Source organism: Nipponia nippon, unplaced genomic scaffold, assembly GCF_047370975.1.
Source record: "Nipponia nippon isolate SJK-2023a ecotype South Korea unplaced genomic scaffold, ASM4737097v1 scaffold_18, whole genome shotgun sequence".
Lineage (NCBI taxonomy): Eukaryota > Metazoa > Chordata > Aves > Pelecaniformes > Threskiornithidae > Nipponia > Nipponia nippon.
Window position 1 is genome coordinate 4,264,551 of NW_028262334.1, and position 18,071 is coordinate 4,282,621.

Sequence of the window (18,071 nt, forward strand, 5' to 3'; positions counted from 1 at the left end):
TATGTGTGCATTTAGTTTATGTCGGAGAAGAGGCACTTTTCCCATAGAAAACATTTGAATGAATGTTCACAGTCAGTGCTAGAGCTTTACTAAGTGTCACTTAGTCCTTGTAATGTTCTCCTGAGTATGGAGCACAATATTTCCACATTTATAGCAGTAATTGGCATGCTGATGTACTGTGCTCTAAATATCTTGACTCTTTTGTATTGCAAAGGTTGATGAGTATGGCACACAGCAACCCATTGCCCTGTTGAAGCTGCTGCTAGAAAAAGGTTTCTTGTACGACCGTGGTAAGGAGATGAACTGTAAACTTCTTCGAGACCTGGATTTTATTGCTGCCATGGGGAAAGCTGGAGGAGGTCGGAATGAAGTTGACCCTCGATTCATCTCACTCTTCAGTGTTTTTAACATACCTTTTCCTTCTGAGCAATCACTGAATTTGATCTATGCCTCCATCCTGAAAGGCCACACTGCGGTAATTTCACTGCTTTTAAAGTGCTCAACAGGTTTATTATTTTAAAATAGACATTTATTTCTGTGTTATCGCAAGACCTGAAATCTTCTGTTATCGGGCTTTCTTATATTTAGAACCTCATGCAAACCTTTCCCTTCCTCTTCTCTTTCTCAATGGGTTTACACTCTTTTGATAAATTCTTGAGTAATATGTAAACGTTCAAGTCAGCAGATAATCTATAAACCTGGTGCTTTTCATAGGTTGAAACCTATGAACTATTTGTTTATGGTTTGTGTAACCAAATATGCAAAGGTCAGCAAACTGGTTCCTGAATGACAGTGAAAAATTTAATATAATGCAGTAGACTGCATTACTAGCAAGTAGCCTGCAAGATTATATAAGAAAAGAGCAGTTTACTTTTTCTGCTGTAGAAGTGCTGTGGAAATTCCAGTCATGGAGTTTGATGTTACCTTCAGCACTGTGCAAGCTCGGGAATGAAGATGGGTCCTGCCCAAAACATTTAACTGCAGAATGTTCATACTACAGAGGAATATGCATTTCTGAAAATGTTTGCCCTCAGTTATTTGAAATGTACCAAGCAGGTTTAAAAGCTGGAAAGCAGAATATGTTTAATAGCATTGAGTTCTCTCTGGGCAGCCTCATGAAAACACCTCTTCTTTTTCATGTTTGCAGATGTTTAATGAGTCTATATCAACCATCTCTGACAAGATTACTGTGTGTACTTTGGAGCTTTATAAAATGATTATTCGTGACCTACCCCCTACTCCTTCCAAATTCCATTACATTTTTAACCTGCGGGATCTTTCCAGGGTCTATAATGGACTCGTTCTTACAACTCCGGAGAGGTAAGAATAGAAAAATTGTCTTCAGTGGTCCTACACCTATTTATATTGGATGAATCAGGGTGAAGATGAGGTAATTTGGTACATGAAATCAGTCACATTTGGTCACTTATCATTAAACCTTTGCCACAATGAGAAAATGTTCAGGAACATCCTAAATTGTGATCTTACTCTTGATGACGCACACTGATGCATTAGTCTTTCTTAAATAAGATATCCACAGGTAAAAATGCAAGCAAATTAGTTATTATGAAAAGAAAAAAATCAAAAAGAGTAAAAAAAGTCAATCCAGAATTTGGTCAGTGTTATTAACCATATGGCCTTAGGAATCATGTCAGCTCATTTGGTGCAGTCTGATATTTCGATGTTAATTCAGGTTTCAAACAGTGACCCAGATGGTGAGAGTTTGGAGAAATGAGTGCCTGAGGGTTTTCCATGACAGGCTGATTAATGAAGCAGACAAAGCACTGGTGAGTAATTTCTTTCAACTTTTAGTAGTCATTACTATGGCAACTAATTTGCAATAGCAACGTTACCAACTGTTGCACTCAGGTCTTGCAGTCAGACTGCAGACTTGTCTAACCACTATGTTGCTCCATTAATTTAAAACGTGGCCCATGGAGTTTTCTTTTCTAAAATAAAGTGACTATGGCAGACTAAGTGAGCAGGTCTGCTGAAGAAATGGAAAGTGTCACTCAGTTTGCCTGTCCAGGAAAATCGGTTAGCAGTGGCACAGGTGACAAAGTGTGAGAGCAGTGCAGGGGAAAACTCAGGAAATCACTTCAAGTCAGCATTTTCCTTTAGGAAGGATTGTATCAGAATGTGCCTGTACAAGCAAGTAGGAAAAAGAAGGATATGAGCCGTGTCCTTAAACAATGGATTCAGTTTTGGCTGTTATGCAAACTGGAAAATGCTCCAAATTATATCTTAAAACACAAGAGAGAATGATGCCAGTTTTATACCTTGAGAATTAGGGGAGGAATTGGGGTAAAGTTTACTTACATATAAGCAACTTGCTTAGATGAAAAGAGGTAGATTAAGATGGCTTCAGATTTTTCTGCTTAAAAGTTTCTCCTCTAACATACAAAGATACATTTCCAGCTCAATTTTCACAACTCAGAATAATTATATTGCAACTTTTCTGTATTTGTACATTCATTCAGACTTAGAAGATTTGTGAGAAATCTTAGTGGCGAGACATCTGTGAATGCTGAGAAGGAAAGTTTATTAACATAATATTTACACCAATATATGAGAAGGGTTTTTTTTTTAACAGGCTTATCCTTTTCCGTCTTAAACTTCTGCAGTCCATTGGCTTGAATGGTTCTTGAACTGCCTATTAGATCATTTTAGATCATACATAGAACACAATAGGAGGCTGTGGTCTTTGGATCTTCCAGTGACATAAGTATCCCCTTGAAATCAGTCACTATTTAAGCAAGAATCTGCATTATCACCCTTCTAAGTGTTACTGGATTCAGAATCATCTGCTTTGTCGTGTTGCCTGACTCATTTCATATCCTTGAAGGTACAAGGTCATATAAAAAACCTGATTGAAAAGAATTTCAGCGATGACTTGGAGCAGGCCATGAGGGATCCTATTCTTTTTGGAGATTTCAGAATGGCACTGAGTGAAGGAGAACCTCGTCTTTATGAAGATATCCAAGACTATGATGCAGCAAAAGCTCTCTTTCAGGTAGTGTGCATCAGCCTGGAACTGTGCCTGAGTCTGTCTCTGTGCCTGCGGAATGGGCAGGAGCCTGCCTCAAACCGTAGGAAATCTGTTCTCTTTCTGTGTGCACATAGAATTTTACGTGCACTGTTACTCATTTGGGGTCTGCAGTAATGAAAATTGAGGATCAGCTACAGAGTCAGCAGTGTTTTCCAACAATTTATTTTCCCTGAGGAAAGGGAAAGGAATAATGCTGCTAAATGGTTTGGTATTTTATCGATGTTATTAATTGCTTCAGTGGTTTCCTAGTAACATTCTGCCCACCTTTCTCTGCAGGAGATTTTGGAGGAATATAATGAAGTTAATATTAAAATGAATCTGGTTCTTTTTGATGATGCTTTGGAGCACTTAGTCCATGTACATCGCATCATACGGATGGATCATGGGCATGCCCTGCTCGTAGGAGTGGGCGGCTCAGGAAAGCAGTCTCTAACGAGACTGGCTGCCTATACAGCTGGATGTGAGGTTAGTGACCCTGCATCTTTGCAGTGAATGAAGACAAGGAAAGCAATATTGTGATCAGGATTAAATTGGCAGGGTGGGGGGAGGGAAGTCAGTCAGTCAAGATAAGATCAGGCTGGCATCTCTTCCCTGGGGAGAGAAAAACAGGGTGAGGTGATTGCCAGAAGGTGTAAGAATATGACTGTAGGTGATCCGGACAAGAAGATGTCAGTGCCTGAATCTGGGTTTTGGCACTGGGGACAGAAAACAAGGACAGATTTGGTGGCAAACAACTAATAGTTCCTAACTACCGCTTTTGTTACTTATCTGTATCACAGCAGCACTCCAGTGCTGCTTGAGGAACCTTATTGTGATTGACACTGTAATATTTCAGATAGGAAATGTTCCTCTCTCAGAGGTACTTTCAGTCTCTTACAGAGGCTCGGAAGGGAACAACAAAAAAGGAGGATGAACACAAAGCAATTTTGAAAATGCAGTCCTTCAGTGTTGTTCAAATGTAATTTTTAAAAAGAATATAGTGCATAATTTTTTTTATACTTACACTTTTACTGATGATAGGGGACAAAACCCCTTGATCCAATCTAACTGAAATTCAGAGTTACCATCATGTCTTGGGTCCATCTGTGTCTTCTCAGTATATGTTTGCATCCTTAGGTATTTGAGATCATCCTGAGTCAAGGATATGGAGAAAATAATTTCCGAGAAGATTTGAAAAATTTGTACCAGAAGCTGGGTATTGAGAACAAGTCAATGGTCTTCTTGTTTACAGATGCCCATGTAGCAGAAGAGAGTTTCCTGGAACTCATCAACAACATGTTAACTTCAGGTGGCACAGGCAGCCTCAATTACTCCCGATCAGTATCTGCTTGTGACTCATAATCTCAAATGTACCCTTGATCCAGCTATGACTGTGTCACCCTGTGTCCTCTGCTGCTTTAGTTAGTTACACCTTTCAGTACTACCTGAAATGATCTTGGCCTTAATAATGGCTTCTTGGCATCTTCTTACAGTCATTTCTTTGTGTCTGGGAAGGCTATAGGGTTAATTCGTGCTGATCATGATGTTGCAGGAGTCTCACATTTCTTCCAAGACTGAGGTGTAAGTTCAGCTGCATTTGACTAGAAACCCACCTTTTGTCCCATGGGCTTTTTCATAGCATTCACCTGAACTGCAACAACTGCTTATATATATATATATGTCCTAAAATGTAGTTTATTATCTTTTAGTGTATACAGCAGCTGAAAATAAGCAGCAGCTAGCACTGTGCGACCACCCTTTCTATAGAAGTTCCTACACAGTCTGATTTGAAAACAGATGTGTTAAATCTTATCCCTTTCCTTGGTCCTAGTTTTCCTTGTTCCTGGTCTGCTTATGTCTGTCATTAGGTAACTTATGAAGTATTTGCCACGTGATTGAGAGAATGAAAATGTGAACTGATGGTTTGTAGACACTAATGAAGATTTTCTTTGCAGAGTTAAAAGCACTTTATGTTCTTGTGACATTTTGTATAGGTTACTGAAGCCCAAACAAAAATGAATTAATTATTCCTCTATATCTCCTACATCATCCTGAGTACCGCCTCTCTATTTTCCATGGCGGCTGAGGGGAGGAGGAGAAGCATAGAGAGGTTAATACATTGATTCAAAACTACCCAGAACAATTTTTGCAGAACTAGGTTTAAAATTTGTGACTCTGGTTTCTCATCTGCCCTATCCCCAGCCATATGGTTTTCTTTTACTGGTTGTTCTCACTAGCATTATTCTGTCCTTATGTTACAGGAATGGTGCCAGCCCTTTTTCCAGATGATGAAAAAGACACCATACTAAGTCAGATTGGAGATGAAGCTACTAAAGCTGGCATGAACCCAGCTAAAGAGAGTGTCTGGCAATATTTTGTAAACAAATGTGCAAGCAACCTTCACATTGTCCTGGGAATGTCCCCAGTTGGGGACAGTCTGAGAACATGGTGCAGAAATTTCCCAGGTATCAATTGTATGCGCTTCTTAGTCCCTTCCCTGTGAAACACAGGTTTGCAGGCAAGCAGAAATCTCTAGTGGACACTCAGAGATGTCTGGCAGCTAAAGCTAAGCAGAGCAGGTTTCGTGATTAAGGACTTGCAGTGCATGATTTTTTTTCCAGTTAATTTCCACATATCAGTGAGTATTATTGATTAGCATTTACCAGATCAGTTCATTTTCCAGCTGAACAGCTAGAAATCAATTGGTCATCCTCATTGAACTGGAAAGATACAGGCTACATCTGCAGCCTTTCTTCTGTAGTTTACAGCAGAATGCGTGGTATTAAATCATTATGAAACTAGGATGATGGTAAGAGAAACATTTTTGTATCCAAAGCCAAAAAAAGGGCATGGTGAGAGGGACACCCACTGAGAGAAAAAACTCCCGAGCCTGGAGGATGCTGCGCTTCAGCAGGTGGCTGAAAGGAGCCCTGGGAGACTGAAGAGACGTGAAGGATGGGTATGGGTGGGAATCCTCACCCAGGCATTAAAATACCTTGTTGCAGCTCTTGACTGCATCCTGTAGAATGGTACAGTCCAAAGAACAGTACACTGAGGTTAGCAGGACACAGGTGCAAAGCTGATTGTTTACTATCAAAATGGAAGTATCGACTTTGTGGTAAATATTGTTGCTAAGCAGGAGTCAAATAAGACAGAGCCTGCAGCTTCTTGATGCAAATAAAGTTAAGCATGGAACTGCCTGGCAGATTAGGGTCTAGTTTTACAAAGGAATTTTTCAGATAACACTATCCTTTTATTTTAAGGTCTTGTTAACAACACTGGTATTGACTGGTTCTTGCCCTGGCCCCCCCAGGCCTTGTATGCAGTTGCACAGTCCTTTGTCGGTATGTAAAATGTCAGTATTTTAACCCATTAACCCTTGGGATAGCCTAAGAAATATATTCTTTACTTTGCAGTTATTGTACATAATTTGATTTCCCATTGTGCTTGTTACCCTGAGTCTAAATGGGTGATGCAAAATCCCAGTCAAAAAATGTTTTTGGATGGAAGTTTCTTACTCAAATAGATTTAAAAAATTGCCGAGTTCCCAACTCTGCAGACAATGTGGCCTACCTACCAGGAGGCCCAGGTTCTCTTCTGACTCTGCCTCGGTCTTGCTTTTTGCCCCAGAAAAGACTTTTTTTGTGCCTGGCTTAGATGGACATAAGAAAGATGGTAATTGGCAGACTCTTAAAAAAACCAACAAAACCTTGGAAATTTTTTATTTCTTCTGCTCAATTTTAGGAAATAGCACACGCATCCCATCAGAGAGCTCCAAGTCGGTGATCGAGCACATGGTCATGGTGCATGAATCTGTAGGGGATTTCAGCAAGAAGTTTCTGCAGAAACTGAGACGTAGCAACCATGTCACACCAAAGAATTACCTTGATTTTATCCATACTTATTCAAAATTGCTGGAGGAGAAAAACGAGTTCATTTTAGGTAAGGCTGTGTAGATGTTTTCTACTTTTTAATAAGTGAGTTAAATATTTTGAAAGGAAAAAAAATGTGGTGAGAATCCCACATATTATCTACATTATGCAAAAATCATTTTATCAGTACTATCTCAAATGCTGTGCTGGCATCTGGTTTTGACATTGGACCGATATCCTGGCCACATGTGAATGTTCAGACTCTGTCTGTCAAACGGTGGGTTCTCCTCAAATTCTTTTGTGCATGAACCTGAGCCAGAATCTCCAAACCAGACACTCCTCTGCTTGGGGAAGAGTCTGATTAGATCTAATACCAGCTCAGCCTAGTTCAAGGTTTGACATTCTTCCTCAAGCAGCAATTCTTATTCATACTTCAGTGGGCACTGAAATCTGTGAAGAGGATAAAACACGAACAGTGTAATATGGAAAGCAAGTTGTGCCACAGGGCCGCTACGTGGCAGCTCGAGTGGCATTAACACCATCTTGGGTCAGATGCTTAGGAAAGGAAAAATCTCTCAGAGTCATTTGGCTTTCATAACCAAGGCTGCCTTGCTGCAAAGTGCACCTACAAGCATATTTACCTTCTGTGAGATTGTCTGTTGCTCTGTGATAGTACACAACCAATGAATCACTAACGTTTCTCCCTTTTTTTTCTACCTAGCACAATGTAAACGGCTGGATGGGGGCTTAGTTAAACTGAAGGAAGCTAGTATACAGCTGGTTGAGCTGAACAAGAAACTTGCTGAGCAAAAGATTGTGCTAGCAGAAAAATCAGCTGCTTGTGAAGCTTTGTTACAAGAGATTTCAGCAAACACAGAAGTAGGTGGGTAGTTTACAACCACTGAAGTGTCCCACAGGCTAAGCAAGGCAAGGCTCCCATAGTCTGTGGTGTGTTGGGTTGGAAGACCCTGTAAGAGCTCCAGCTGCTTCCAGCAGTAACCCTCTTGTTCTATCTGTGCTGATCTAGTGTCATGCTAGAAGAACAGGTCCCCTCTCCTGCCCAGATTGCCATCTTTGCTATATATTTGGCCTACAGGACTTCACACAACTCAGTACTATGTTCACCTGCCCTTGTCTTCCCTTTCCAAGGTGTAAGGCGTAATGTGGGAAAGAGGCATTAGCAAGAAAGGGACCTTCTGATTCAGAAAATTACTATTAGAGGAAAAACAGAGGGAAGCATGGGAAGAAAAGAGATTATGTGTACTGTTGTGTGGAACACTAACAGTGTTCCTAACCTGGTGATGGAACTGTAAACATGGGCAAGCTAGCAACAAAAAGGTACTGAGTTGATGGTAATTTCTGATTTTCAGCCAAGAGCCAATCTATATTAGTATATGTTCTGTATACAAATTTGAATAATCCATTTATGGTCCTGCCTTTACAATTCTTAGCTGAGGAGAAGAAAAAACTGGCTGAAGAAAAAGCTGTGGAGATACAGGAACAGAATAAGATTATTGCTATGGAGAAGGCGGCTGCTGAGACAGCTTTGGCTGAAGTCATGCCTATTTTAGAAGCTGCCAAACTGGAGCTTCAGAAGCTTGACAAGTCTGATGTTACTGAGATCAGGTGACTCATTTGGATGTACAGTAGCATAAACTTTTGGAAATTCACTGAGAGACCCTTGTTTGCAGGGTTGGAGCCTTAGCCTCACCTTTCTCACCTGCATGGTGTAAGGGTGAAGGTCAGGACATCAGTTGTCTGGGTGCAGAGGTCACAACAGAATCCCCTGATTCCTAGCCTAGGACTTCCCCTCGAGCCTGTTCTTCCAGTCCTTTGTTTGATGTCGTCCCCATCTTTCTCTACCCTGTGTCTGATGCACTAGAAACTGCTATGGTTTTTGCCTGAGCAGTGGCTGTTCAAACCCCTTCATTCCTCCTCTGTTTTTATTCTGTGAATAGGAATACATACCAGTTATTTTTCAGGGCTGCTTTGGTAGCATGAAAATGTATTTCTCTGCTGAATTAATTTCTCCCTGTGTTTTTATAATACATCTTGTATTTGGAGATAGATATAAAAGCACATCCAGTCCTTGGCTCTCCCCAAAATAGTAATGGCTCTCCCTTCCCTGCCACACTTGTCTAGTTTCCTTTCTCTAGTACATCTCTGGATTCTTCCTGTACTGATTCTCCCAATGGACAGCCGCTTCGCTGCCTTAGGGAAGAATATCATGGCTCAGGATTTTAGGCCTTCCACCGTTGAAATCCTCTAGTATTTCATTAATCAAGTTGTCTGAATACAAGAATCGGTTTTGAGCTTTTGACTAGTTAATAATTTATTGTCTGGCCTGGATTATCTTTTTCACTTTGTGTAGGATGTCTTATGTGCTAGCTCTTGTTGTATTGCAATGACTCTCTTAATGGGAAGTACTTGTGTCTGGCATCATGTGCTTTGTCTCCTCCTTTTTCTCCTCCACTGTCTCCTTCATCTGTTTTCTAGATCCTTTGCAAAACCCCCTAAGCAGGTGCAGGTTGTTTTGGAATGTGTTCTTATAATGAGAGGTTACAGAGAATTAAACTGGAAGACAGCCAAAGGAATGATGTCTGAGGCAAATTTCCTGCGATCCCTGATGGAGATAGATTTTGATGGAATTACTCAGAGCCAAGTGAAATCTGTTCGAGGTAAATTACTGATCTGTATACTTGGAATGAACGTAGGATCTTGTTAATGTGATTAGCCATGTCAGTGGCGATCCTTCCAGCATTGTTTGGGAGGGTGGGATTCACTTTGTGCAAAGGGATGGCACTGTCCGCAATGCTGCAGATGTCGCACTGTTGGGTGACTGGATTTTTCAGAGTTCAAAGACCTTCTGCTATGTGTTGCATCCAGTTTGTACCTTAGCTGGGGTCTTACTTTGGTTTAGAACAGGCAAGAAACAAGCAAGACAGCTGAGCAGGCCTGTTGTCTGCTTTTAGCCACTTAGAAAGTAGCATTATGACCCCATCCATGTGGTCACAATTAAAATGTGATGTGTACCGAGTGGAAAGAAAATAAGCTATATCTAAAGCTTATGGGCCAAACTTTGCACACGCTCCTGAGGGTGTAATCCAGAGTAGTTCCTTTATGAGGGGAATGTGGCCCTTTGAACAAAATTGTATCTGACTGCTGCAGAGAAAACAAACCATGATCCTGAGATGTGCTGAACAACTCTGGAATGTGCTCCCTTCTTGGAGAAAGAACTTGAGAAATCACTCGCAATGTTGTGCTTGCGTTGTTACAACCCAGTAGCTTCATCTTAAGGTCAGAATCTGTTTAGTACTCTGACAAATGTTTCATATTGTCTATCACAGCATTGCTCAGTATTGCTGGTAGGGAAAGCTATTTCTCTGAGGATTTCTGCACTGCAATTCAACTCGCAATATTTTTCTGTTTGCCCATTTAGGTCTGTTAAAGAATCTTAACACTACCTTCAGTGAAATGGAACTTGTTAGCAGAGCAGGACTGGGAATGTTAAAGTTTGTCGAAGCAGTGATGAGCTACTGTGATGTAGTTAAAGAAGTCAAGCCAAAGAGAGAAAAGGTAAAGCATGTGGATTCAAACTCAGAGGAGCGTGAAGCATGATCCTGATGAGAAAAATAATACTTGGCAACTTCATTGACTGCCCATTTCTCCTCTTTGAAGTGCTTAAAAAGAGGTGTTTAGGAAAGCTATTGCAGTAGGAGTGAGGCAGGTACTCAGTTATAACCTGCTGCGTTTGTTGTGTCATGATGCTGGGATGTGGGTTCCCATCCACACCAGTGCTTGAAGGAGAAGGGAGGAACGTGTTCAATTGGAATTTTGTAACCTAACATGGTTAGAAAAACATGGTTTATAGCTGTCTACTGACAGGAGACTTCAAAACACATGGCATTTGGACAGAGCAGAGCTCAGTAGTACACAATATCCATGTACCTTAAGAACAGACCTTTTGATTAACTTTTTTTACAATGACTGAAAACTTAGCTGTATTACCAAAGGAAATCTAAGGCCCAACAGATGATGCTGGGAAACTTTCTTCAAGAAGTTATTATATACAGCTGATTACTGAGAAAGTATATTCATTAGACTTTTTTGAGGTCTTTAAGCAGACAAACCTCCCCTTTTGTCACGGGATGACAGTCCTGCTGACATTGGAGGTCAGCAGGACAGCTCGCATGCTTTAATATACCTTGTAGGTACAAAACTCTAGGAGATTTATCTGCTTGGGAACTACAGTATCAGACCATGATGTACATGTCTGGGATGGGGAGCAGTGGGTGAGAAACAGTGCCAGTTATTTTGGCTTACACTGTACCACAACACTTTGAAATATACGAAATAGCCAAAAGAAATCTGAGAACTTAAGACTTCTCTCCAAAGCCCGTCTTTCCTCTGATAATCTTATGTTTCCTTCATAATGTAATGTAGGTGGCTAGGCTAGAACGGAACTATTACTCAAGTAAGCGGGAACTGGAAAAGATAAAGGCAGAGTTGGCTACCATTCAGGATGAGCTTAAAGCTTTGGGGAACAAATATCAAGAGGCAATAAAAGAAAAGCAACAGTTACAAGAAGAAGCAGAGATTATGCAGAGAAGATTAGATGCTGCTGACAGGCTCATCTTTGGCTTGAGATCTGAGAACAAGAGGTAAGTCTAGATTCAGAGGGACATTTTTGACATCAGAGGGTCATGTGCCAGGGATAATATCAAACTGAGACATTTTTGGAAACGTCGCTTCCTGTGATGTTTGTTTCTGAGAAGAGCTAATATCCATTCTAAGCTAATATCCATTAACTCTTGAAAAATAATAACAATTTTTAGTGCAGAAGAAAAAGGTGAACTCAGATTAAAGAAAGAAGGTTCAGATCAACTCAATAGCCATGGCCATCATAATAGTGAGAGAACAACTGACTGTAAATTTGGGGGTCTGTCTCAACCTACATCTAAAGTAGCAGCAGCTGGAAATTCTGCACATAAACCCCATCTCCCTGGTACAGACTGACCCAGGATTCCCTTATAATTCTATCAGGTGGACAAAGGAATTAGAGGACTATGAAATACGAAAGGTGAAGTTGCTTGGAGACTGTCTACTCTCTGCTGCCTTTCTGAGCTATGAAGGAGCATTCAACTGGGAGTTTCGTAATGAAATGATCTATCAAGTGTGGCAAGAAGATATCCTCTCACGAGAGATTCCTCTCAGTCAGCCATTTAGGGTAGAAAGCCTCCTGACTAATGAGGTGGAGGTTAGCAGGTATGTCCAGTCAAGAAACCCAGTGACTACTGAATGTGAAATTGTGAAGTGAGAGTCTGGATCTGAATCTGTAGCATAGAACTGGCATTGTGGGTGGAGGTGCACAGCCGTAATAGAGAGAGCCCATTGTACTTCCATGTCTCAAAGATGGTAAGGAGACATGTTATTTTTCTTCTGGTTAAGAGAGGCTATTTGTTATAACAAACCCTTGTACTTTACAGTCCAGGGACGTTCACTGAATCTAGACACGTATAATAGCTTTTTAGGAGATTTTAAAGGAGCTATCTATAATATGTGTTCAACCCAAAGCCCAGCAGGAGTCTTTTCATTGACTTCAATGAATTTGAAATTAAACCCATGCCCAGGTAGCTCATATTTCAACTACTGCAGGATTACTCACCAGATGCAACAGTCAGTGTTTTGAGTAGTGTAGTTACAAATGACTCAGACAATGAGTCAGTCTGAATTTTGACACTATTCGCACAATCACATACACTATATGTTTCCTCGTGTGCTCAGTGAATTGCATAATTTTACTGACAAATGAAATGTGCTGCTCTTCCATCAAGTTTTTGTCCCAGCCTGGTCTTTGATCCATTCTGTTCCCAGGTGGGTTTCCCAAGGATTGCCTCCGGATGAGCTCTCTGTCCAGAATGGCATCCTGACAACATACGCAAGCCGCTTCCCACTCTGTATTGACCCACAACAACAGGCATTACATTGGATTAAGAAGAAAGAAAAAAAGAATAACCTGAGGGTAAAGATAAATGATCTTTTTACCTCTTTCCTGGTTGTTTTAAAAGCTGCATAAGCATCTGTCACCTTGAATGGGGAACCAACTATGTACTGACAAATGTGTTGACTGCTGTGTCTCTAAAATAGGCAGTGAATATCACTGTTCACATGACCTTCAGTTCTTTGGGACGGATGCTTTGTTTGGGATCTTGGCCAGCCTTAGTACATGCAGAAATAGTATAACCAAAAAGCTGGTGTAGCTTGTATTTTATCTCAGCTCCAGGATGGAGTTTCCATATAGGACAATAACACAGTCAGAGGCGCAGTTGGAACTTTGAAGAATAGTTCTCCAAATGGAAATTATTCTCAAGTGATCAAAAAAAATTAAGACCTTTACTGTTTTGTACCGGTGCAGTTTATATCATCTGTAAGAGGAAAGACAAAAAGCAACAAAGAGCAAAAGTCATTAGTGCTGGCAACTATTGTAAAATAATAATATTCAGCAAATTGAATATCAGTTCTCTTTTCATACTTTCCCATTATTCTCTTGCAGATGGCTTCCTTTAATGACCCAGATTTCCTTAAACAACTAGAACTGGCCATAAAGCACGGAAGCCCTTTCTTGTTGCATGGAGTTGACGAATACATTGATCCTGTGATAGACAATGTCTTAGAGAAGAATATCAAAGTTGCACAGGGGCGAACATTCATTGTCCTGGGTGACAAAGAAGTTGACTATGACAGTAATTTTAGATTGTACCTGAACACCAAATTATCAAACCCAAAGTATTCTCCCTCTGTGTTTGGCAAAGCTATGGTTATCAATTATACAGGTAAGAAAAAGTGTGTATTTAGTAACAAAGTATTGATTACGCTGTAGTGCAAGTTTAGGGCCGGGGTGTTTGTCTGAAACAGCAATGAAACTCTAAAAAATTCAGTCTCCCTTATACTTAGCATCTGATTTAATAGAAAATTCTTCTCACTTCTCTCTTTTAATCTGAAACTGAGCTAAATATCTCTTCTTGCATCTGTCAGGTTAGGATGCTTTGGTAGAATTACGATATGGAGTTATTAGCCAAGTCACTCTGTTGCATCGCTGTAGTTTTATGAGATGATCGAGATGAAATAAGTTGTGTAAAAGCTCTCCTTGTGTTTAAAAAAAGACTGTGTGATGTGTACATGTGTCGTATCTGTAGTTACACTAAAGGGCCTAGAGGATCAGTTGCTTAGCGTCATTACGGGTTTTGAAAGAAGGGAATTGGAAGAACAGAGAGAACATCTCATCCAGGAGACAAGTGACAACAAAAACTTGCTGAAAGACCTGGAAGACTCTCTTCTTCGGGAACTGACATCTTCCACAGGAAACATGTTGGACAACTTGGACTTGGTGCAAACCTTGGAAGAGACAAAATCCAAAGCTACTGAGGTACGGGCTCTGGGCTTTTTGGAAGGATATCTACTAATAGAACATCACCTTTCCTTTTTTATTGTGCTTCATCTTTCACCCTTGAAGCTAGGAATTAGTTTGAAAGGAAATGGAGAGTTTTCTCATGAGTATGTTGCATCTTTCAGTATTGGGCAGTATTTTATGGCATCAGAGAACCAAATCATATCTTCAGGAAAGTCCTTATCAGGACTGAAGTAATGGTTGTTTACAGTTCTAAAGCAAAGAGTGTACGATATATTTCTTTAAGCTCTGAAACAACCTTTGTCTTGTATTGTATCAGATCTGAAATGAAAAATTAAGATATTTGTTACTCAGAGAGGTTGTAGAATCTCCATCCTTGGAGGTTTTCAGGCTGTAGTTGGGAAAGCCACAGCTGACCTGTTCTAGTGGTGGTCATAGTCCAGCTTTGGTCAGAAAGTTGAACTAAAGATCCCCAGATGGCCTTTCCCACATTATTTCCATGATTCTGTGTAAATCTTTGCCTTTACTTTTCATAAATATACAGGGTGGGATTAATTTTATTAAACTTTTGATTTTTACAATTCATACTACTTCTTTAGGGTTACCTGCCCAGATTCCCTATATAGTCAACATAGGCACTGAATAGCTCTGCTTACTGTGATATAATATACATATGGATCAGCGCAGTAATTAAATGTGTATAAAATCAATGTATGGCTAGGTAATTGAAAAACTGAATCTGGCTGAGACGACAGCGGTGGATATCGATCGTCTTCGAGATGGCTACAGACCAGCTGCCAGGAGGGGGGCCATTTTATTCTCCGTTTTGTCTGAAATGGCATTTGTCAACATCATGTATCAGTACTCACTGGTCTCCTTCTTAGAGGTTTTTGGACTCTCTCTTCGGAAATCCATGCCCAGTCCTATTCTTCTGAAGAGGTTAAAAAACATCATGGATACATTGACTTTCAACACCTATAACTACGGCTGCACAGGTTAGTGTGATTTAGTGATGGGCTGACGCTGTGTTGTGCAAATGCTTGATAAAAGCCATGCCTTCAGTTGGGTTACATTAGAGAGGCAAGTTACCGAACAGTGAGTTCACTAATGTTCAGTTCTCAGCATTGGCCCTGGTTTACACTTTACTCCCCGCTATTTCTGTTTGAAGAAACTATGCATATTACCAACGTAACTTTTAAAGAAATGCTTTTCTTAATACAGTTACAAATGGTGAATCGCAGCTATGGATCTCACATCCCTGGATGTAGCTTACAGACGCTGCTTTGACTCTGTAAGCCTGATCCAAAGCCCCATCTTTGATCACCCTGATCTTTGTGCGGTGTCCAGATGCAGGATATGGATTTAAAGGTTGCTCTAGTTCCACACATTTTAGCAGCTGATTTTTGAAAATATTGTCCTTTTAATGTAGGCTTGTTTGAGAAGCACAAGTTACTATTCTCCTTTAATATGACTGTCAGGATAGAACAAGCTGATGGCAGAGTTCCACAAGAAGAACTTGAGTTCTTTTTAAAAGGTAAAGTGAATATTTGTATATAAATATATAGCTGTATGTAGCAATATCTAAGAGATCTTTCAAAGACAGATTTCTGACTAGATATGAGTTGCTCTAAGAGCTAGCACCTGGAGAAACCACTGAGGACAGCTGAACTATGTTGGTTTACACAAATTGTGGATTCTGCTATTTCTATTTCTTTCACTTTGTTAAACAGTGAAGAGGCTAATCTTTCTCTGCAGCTGTTGACAAATCTCACATTAGCTAATTGTTAGGATGTTACCTGAGAAAATAATCTTTAGTTATTTTCTGACTAGGTATGAATAATGTTAGAAATGGTTGCAAAGATACAACTCTGGCTTTTGCAAGCACTTGTAAAATGCCATCTTTTCTTCAGCAGGCCAGTTTAATTTTGCAGTGCTTTCAGAAACAAATTTCCAATTGGTTTCTCTGTGCAGTGGGACTGTATGTGTGGTCATGTATTGGGGAATTTATGACACGGACATTCACTCTGGTTTCTGAATGTGACTAGGCAATATTTCCCTGGAGAAGAGTGCACGAAAGAAACCGTATGCTTGGCTTCCAGATCAAGGCTGGGAAGACCTAATTCGCTTGTCTGAACTATTTCCTGAGAAATTTGAATCTCTTCCAGATGATGTGGAAAAAAATCCAGATGTATGGAAAAATGTACGTGCTTTTCTGCAATCCTGTTCTCTCTCCTTGTTTTTCTTCTGGTATTAAATGTTCAAGTATGATGCAATGTGCCATAGCACTCGGCAGGAGGCATGTCACCACTAGCTTTTTCTGTCAAGACCTTGCTTTGCTTCTTGACCTCAGTTAGTGATGGGTTTATTTCCAGAAGAATTAGGGCTCTTATTATTTAAAAAACAAACCAAAAAAGTCTTCCCTGGTATACCGTAGATTTTTTTATTTTCCAGTCAAATGCTTTAGATGAATTATTTGCCCTGTTGAAGTCAGTGGAATTTTTGCTGTTGATTTCAACAGTCAGCATTTCACTGTTCTTTTTCTACTGCTAAATTGTACTTTGATCTTCTTGTGGCAGTGAGTTCTATAGGCGAGTTACAAACACAGACTTTCCTTTGTTCTGCCTTTAGTTTCATTCCATGTCTTCTTGCTTTATAAGAAGTCTTTCTGTGAGCAAGCTGTTAATACTTTTTGCTTGAGATGCTATTTTCTGTATCGTAAGAGAATTACTTGACATAAAATGAAAAGTACAAATGTGTTTCTGGACTTCAATACTTTACACTGAAAAAGTTGAATTTTTTACATTCACTTAATCTTTTAATATTCCTTTGCAGTGGATTGACTTTCTTCTTTGTTCTCCTTGTGTCTCGTGGCCCCTCGTTAATCAAATAGCTTTTGTCTGCTTTCTTAGTAATTTCATTGTTAGAGCTGTTTGATCCATTTGCTTTGTCTCCCATCTTTTCTTGCCAGTGGTATGATACAGATGCTCTGGAACAGGTGCCATTCCCCATGCAGTACCAGAACAATCTCACAAACTTTCAGAAGCTCCTGCTTTTACGGTGTTTCCGGGTGGACCGGCTGTATCGGGCAGTGATGGACTACATTACTCTGACAATGAGTGAGAAGTAAGTCACTCTCCTTCAAATCCAAATCACACCATTCAGGTATTTCACACAGAACTGGAGCTGCAAACAACTATGTAAATGACTTTGTAATTTGGCTAAAAAAAAGAGCGTGATTTGCCTCTGTATCATTTCCATGTGCAGTCTGCAATGAGCTTTGATGTTTGTGTAAAAGTCATCTTTTACACAAGATGACTGCTCTCGTGTAAATTAGCAGTTTATTGTGCTTCTTTTCCTACCAGGTACGTGCAGCCCCCTGTGATCAGCTTTGAAGCTATCTTTGAGCAGAGCAGTCCTTACTCACCAGTTGTTTTTATCTTAAGTCCTGGCTCTGATCCTGTCAGTGACCTCATGAAACTGGCCGAGAGGACAGGCTTTGGAGGGGATAGACTCAAGTTCCTAGCCATGGGACAAGGCCAAGAAAAGGTAACTTTGGTGGGAGGGCAGGGACGTGCTGTGTGCAGCAAGTTAGATTTCTGTTACGGACACTAAGGCAGGGTTGTCCAAAGCTTAGCAGCTGACTGAATTAGCTGTGAAGTCGGGCAGTGGGAGAACTCCTGTTAGATTCATTTAGACTACCACTTCCTAGACTCTGATCTTCACCCTCTTCTGGGCCATGCACAGTCCTGTACTGTTTTGAAAT

At 40.3% G+C, this 18,071-nt stretch overlaps 1 protein-coding gene across 1 annotated transcript in view; it reads left to right on the top strand.

The window, feature by feature from the left end:
* DNAH10 (dynein axonemal heavy chain 10) overlaps positions 1-18,071 on the top strand; it is a 57,571-nt gene that overhangs the window by 32,301 nt on the left and 7,199 nt on the right. The window contains exons 47-69 of the mRNA XM_087754997.1: positions 215-475; positions 1,148-1,320; positions 1,694-1,787; positions 2,846-3,013; positions 3,326-3,514; positions 4,166-4,337; positions 5,290-5,493; positions 6,292-6,372; positions 6,773-6,970; positions 7,622-7,783; positions 8,352-8,526; positions 9,397-9,578; positions 10,340-10,476; positions 11,344-11,561; positions 11,944-12,165; positions 12,775-12,922; positions 13,454-13,733; positions 14,097-14,326; positions 15,030-15,303; positions 15,738-15,842; positions 16,354-16,508; positions 17,277-17,431; positions 17,671-17,854. Coding sequence (XP_087611123.1) covers positions 215-475; positions 1,148-1,320; positions 1,694-1,787; positions 2,846-3,013; positions 3,326-3,514; positions 4,166-4,337; positions 5,290-5,493; positions 6,292-6,372; positions 6,773-6,970; positions 7,622-7,783; positions 8,352-8,526; positions 9,397-9,578; positions 10,340-10,476; positions 11,344-11,561; positions 11,944-12,165; positions 12,775-12,922; positions 13,454-13,733; positions 14,097-14,326; positions 15,030-15,303; positions 15,738-15,842; positions 16,354-16,508; positions 17,277-17,431; positions 17,671-17,854 — 4,167 coding nt within the window. The remainder of the gene's footprint in view (positions 1-214; positions 476-1,147; positions 1,321-1,693; positions 1,788-2,845; positions 3,014-3,325; positions 3,515-4,165; positions 4,338-5,289; positions 5,494-6,291; positions 6,373-6,772; positions 6,971-7,621; positions 7,784-8,351; positions 8,527-9,396; positions 9,579-10,339; positions 10,477-11,343; positions 11,562-11,943; positions 12,166-12,774; positions 12,923-13,453; positions 13,734-14,096; positions 14,327-15,029; positions 15,304-15,737; positions 15,843-16,353; positions 16,509-17,276; positions 17,432-17,670; positions 17,855-18,071) is intronic.